This window comes from Entamoeba invadens (genome assembly GCF_000330505.1).
Source record: "Entamoeba invadens IP1 unplaced genomic scaffold scaff_1105074724841, whole genome shotgun sequence".
Lineage (NCBI taxonomy): Eukaryota > Evosea > Mastigamoebida > Endamoebidae > Entamoeba > Entamoeba invadens.
The window spans coordinates 22,515-27,693 of record NW_004191842.1 but is presented as its reverse complement, the minus strand read 5'-3'; the positions used below and the strand labels follow the sequence as shown (position 1 = coordinate 27,693).

General features: G+C 28.6%; 2 protein-coding genes across 2 annotated transcripts; both read right to left on the bottom strand.

The window, feature by feature from the left end:
• Window positions 1-370: 370 nt before the first annotated feature.
• On the bottom strand, window positions 371-922 carry EIN_234560 (hypothetical protein; the record flags this gene model as incomplete). The annotated part of the gene is made up of 1 exon (XM_004185307.1): window positions 371-922. The coding sequence occupies one exon, from the start codon at window positions 920-922 to the stop codon at window positions 371-373; it is 552 nt and encodes a 183-aa protein (XP_004185355.1).
• A 48-nt stretch (window positions 923-970) lies between these two features.
• On the bottom strand, window positions 971-1,987 carry EIN_234550 (hypothetical protein; the record flags this gene model as incomplete). Its single annotated transcript, XM_004185306.1, has 1 exon — window positions 971-1,987. One exon carries the CDS (start codon window positions 1,985-1,987, stop codon window positions 971-973), a length of 1,017 nt encoding a protein of 338 aa, XP_004185354.1.
• Window positions 1,988-5,179: the final 3,192 nt, after the last annotated feature.

Below are 5,179 nucleotides of genomic sequence, written 5' to 3'. Positions count from 1 at the left end.
AGTACAGACTTTGAAAACTAGTTTATTATTTTTTGTTATTTTATTTTTTTTAAACAAAAAAAACTTTATTTACAATTAAAAATATTGTAAAAAATGTAAAAAAAATTTTGCTTATTAAATTTTTTAATGGACAACAACAATACGAACGTTAATCCACATCAAGTCAAATTAATTGTATTTATTTTGATAATTCAACATGTACATACTTAACAAAATTTAATATTGTAAATAATAAAATACTATTTAAAAAGCTATAATATTTTGAATTAGAATAACAACAATAATACATTCTCTATATAAAACAATATGTAATTATATTAAATTTTTAACTAAACAAACTCCAAACTTATTAACTTATGATTAATTTTTATTAATCATCATTATCATCGTCACAATCGCCGAACCCAAACAAACCAACACTATCTTCGTCTGAGTCGAAATCTTTACCAATATATGAAGAATTGTTTTTTGGTGCTGCATTTGCTTCTTGTAACAATTTTTGGTTCAGTTCATCCCATTGACGTTTCATATGTTCCTGTTCTACTTTTAGATTCATTTCTCTTACCTCAAGTTCCTTTTCTCTTAAATTAAGTTCATGCTCCCTTTTATCCAGTTCTTCTTTTCTTTTTTCTATTTCAATGTTATAAATATTTTCGTCGGTTACACTCGTGACTGTTTTTTGGTCTTCTTCTGTTTTTTTGTTCATCAATTCTAATATTTTATTCTCAAAATTAGCATCTCCAAATTTTAAATTTGTTGGTTTATCATTGTGATTTTCGCCTTGTTTTTGTCGCATCATTTCCATCATTTTTTGTTGAAGATCTTCTTTTTCATATTTTTGATTTTGAGGCTTTGAAATGGTTGGTATAACCTCATCTTCATCTTCTTCATCATCTTGGTCTTTCTTCATCATCATTTCCATCATTTTTTTTTCAAAATCTTCCTTTCCCATTTGCATACCACTTTGTTGTTAAAATGATCCACCAACACTGTTTTCATTACTTCGTCTATTTTTAGTATCAATACCTTCCTCTGGATTTTCGGCACATCTTTGACATGTTTTCTTTCCATCACAGATTGTATAACTGCCCACCAAAGGCTCTCCACAAATTTCACATACAAAGCATTTTTGGTGGAAAGTCCCGACACTGCATTGCACCATTTCCCAATGAGCAATAGGTTTCTTGCATTGATCACATCTTATCACATTTGCTAGTTCTTCACGTGTGAAATAATTGTATTCATTCTCGTTAGTGATATCAGTAACACTTTGAATACTCGCTTCATGGTCACTTCTAATCATCATATTAAACACTGCTCTATTAGGTGCAGACTTACCCGGAAACATGTCAGCTATTATTTTGTACTCTCCGGCTACGACTGTCATATTTTCTCCTTTTACAGTTGGGTTCATATTAAAAGTCTTTCCAGACTCTCCGCCTATTAAATTATCATCCAAATCCAAAGTCCAAGTTCTTAATGCATTCAACTTTTCAATTTTCTGTATTAAAGTTATAACAACTTCGCCTTCCAATTTTGCTCGAATTTCAATTTGATTGTTTTGAATTGCCAAATCTATGGTTTTTATATATTTTAATTTTTCGTTGTAATACACAACATTGATGATTTCAAAATAGTGCACAAAGTCTCCAATTTCCATATAAAAAATACCATCATCTGCGACAACCACATTTAATTCATCTTTCATTTCTTGAGTCCATGAAGAGTCTTCATCACTCCATTTCCCTGTCCACTCGCATTTTCCCCAAGGATTTCGTATTTTAAGCAACTTATGACCATCGACTTCATATGCACCAAGAAGGGTGTATGCATGCTGGGTTAGAAGACCCACTGTTTCTTCTAAATTTAGATCACTTTCAGTCATAATACTTACACACATTGAATACTCTTTATTGTCAAAATCAATAAGTTTTGAAAAAAGAGTGTCCTCATTATATTGTTTCATGTCGATAGAACCAACGGGCATACCCGTTAAATGAAATAAAGCAACAGTTGGCTTGCCACCTTCAATATTGGCATAACTTCCATACAATTTTGCATACGCTTTTTCAATGAGAAGTACCCAAAGCTCATCGCCATTACTATGGGTGAATGCTGGTTTACCGTATATACAAGGAATGATATCATCTATGGTCACAGTTATCTGTTTACCACATGTGTCAAACAAAGAAATTTCATTTTTTCCTTTTCCACATTCTTTAATTAAATCAGTTATACGATGAGGAAATTCGGCAAGTGCAGCAAGAGAGGAAAGAAGGTAACAATCACCTAAAGCACCTTTTTGTTATATGTTCCAAATAAATTAAATAATATAATTTCAAAGTATTGTATTGCATTTTATTATATAAATGTTGATATATTAAAATCAAATAATTTTAATAATTATTGGTTGTTATTATTTATAAAAAGGTATATTTATTTGTTTTTTGTTTGTTTTGCCACAGAAAAACATTTTAATATGTTGCTTCAGTTTTCCGATTCATGTTTTTAAAGATAAACTTATATTATACGTTGAAAAATTACTTCTTTTCATTCAAAAAACAGTGTAAATTAATTTAAGTTTGTTATTACAAAAAAACAGTCGAGAAAATATGGAGTTTATATTTTCAATTTAATATTTATAATTGAAACGTGTATTAAACATAATAATTTGTTTAATTAATTGTTTAATATTTCATTATTTAAATATGTTGATGAATAATTGTTCATTCCGAATGTAGTCGATATTATACCATACCAATATTTTCTGTGTTATTTATTAAAATCATTTTTCATTTCATTTCTAAAAATTTCAGGATATGTAATGTTTAAATAAAATTCCAAATCCTCTGTTGATCCAGGGCATTTTTCTGACAACTTTTTTGCATAACAAGATGCAAAAAGTCCACATGAAATACCGTCTTTTTGTTGTTTAACATTTGCTTTATAATAATTTACATGATTTAATTCAATCAATATTTTGGTAAGTTTTAAAGCTGTTTTTTCTAAGAAAATGTCATACAATTTGGATGTTAGCGAGTTTATTCCCACGATAATTTTATCAGATCCTCTAACAATGTACAACAACATAAAATGCATACCATAGAACACTGGAAATATTACACTTGTAATGTTAGATGAAATGTTATGCCAATTTTCAATAAAATGGGTTTCGTTAAACGGGTGTCCATCAAAGTAAATCCAACTTAACATCGTTATAGGATTTTTCCATTCTATTGTGTTAATTTCATTTATAACATTTCTATAATCTTCTAAAATCCAAGTAGTCAACATTTCATTTGGATTATTTAATATTAAATAAGTGTCTGTGTATTAAATTTTTGTATTTGCCAAAATTACATTTTGTTTTTCTATAGATTTGTTTTCTTTTTGTTTCATTGTTGCAACAACTTCCTCAAACTTGTTATTATTTCTTTCATTGCAATTGTTTAAATTCAATAATTCATAACCACATTTATTGTATTCACTAAAAATGTCATCATTTATACCGTCTTACCAGAACCAGTCTCTACTCAAGCAATCTGTTAAATCACTTCGTATTGAATGATTGGTATTACATTTTTCCGAACTAAAGAAGTTGGTGTATAATTGTGGAATAAATTGACTCACTGTTATTTCGCCTTCTTTTTCATTATCATCAACATAATATGAGTCACTTAAACAATCACAATAATAACTTATATGAGTATTTGTGTTTGAAACTTCAAACTCTCTTGCATCATTTGGAAAGTGTACCTTTCTTTTGCACAATTCCACCCATTTAAAAACATGATTATGGTATGCAAAGGTATCACTTGCCGTTATACTCATCAATCCAGCACAAATAATTTTTTAAATACATGACAACATCTTCGATTATCAAAAGTTGCTGGCACTTTTAAATTATCAAAAAATTGGACTTGTTGAAGAGCTTCCTCAAAATCGATTTTTGAATTCATACACCTTTGAATATAAGATTTCGCTTGGTAAAAACATTTTTCAATTGCTTTTAGTTGTGGAGTATATGGTACATTGTAAGTCACATATATTCCACAACTCTCACACAATTCTTCTATTCCTTTTTTATGAATACCCGCGTTATCCAAAATAAAATTTTCAAAGTTATATTTCGACCATTTATGTACTTGTGGTATAAATACCTTTTTTAGACAATCAAGAAAATCTTCATTTTTTAGTAGTTTCTCTGATTCTAAAAAATAATTTATGTCCCGGTGCCGTCATTGCAATAATCGTGAACGCATTCCCTCTGATGGTAGGAAAAATAATATCACAACTTTCTCCTATTTTAGATTTACCTTGAGTACGTGATAAATTTGTGTCAATACCCGCTTCATCAATATACACAAAAATGAAATTAAAATGTAATAAAATATCCATGTGTTGAGCATAAACATATCGTTGATTAATTCTTAAATCTGTGTTTCTTTGTAATGGTTCTTTTTGTGTTTTTCTTTGAAATGTTGTTTTTACGAATTATTATTTCAACACTACTTCTTGAAATTCTTCTATAAGTTTGGTTGGATCAATACCCAACAAACTTGAAACGTTTTTAAAATGAAAAGCTCTTTCTTTAAAGACTTCTTCAGAAATTTGGAGTGCTGTTTTTTGAGGAAACTTTTCAATTTTATTAATGACCATATATATTGTATCAATATCACTTTTGGTGTTTCCTTCTTTTCTGCCTTTTTAAACCCATTTATTTTGTCGTTCGGACGATTAATTACACGTTTGACATCTCTGGGATATATATCAAATTCAGTAGCCGTTCTTTTTAAATCCCCCCAAATGTCATAATGAGTTTTTATAGAAATGTTATGACAAAATCTATTATATTTTTTAGGAGTTTCAAAAACAAATGGGTAGTTATTTGTTTTTTGTGTTGTTGTTGAAACAAGTTGTTGGGGACCTGATATTTTTTTCGATATAAACAGCTTTTTGTCTTGTTTTGAAATCTTTAAATAGTGCATCTTGAAAATGAAAATGTGCAAGTAAATTTTGACTAAAAAGGTGTGAGTTCAATAATATGGAATCGGAAGTAATTAATAGAGTAAATATGTTATTATAATCGATGACTTGACTAATATTTTCAACCATTATTGGTGGTAATACATTTTTATCAAAATTAGAAGGTGTAATATTGGTTTGTTTGAAATTGAAT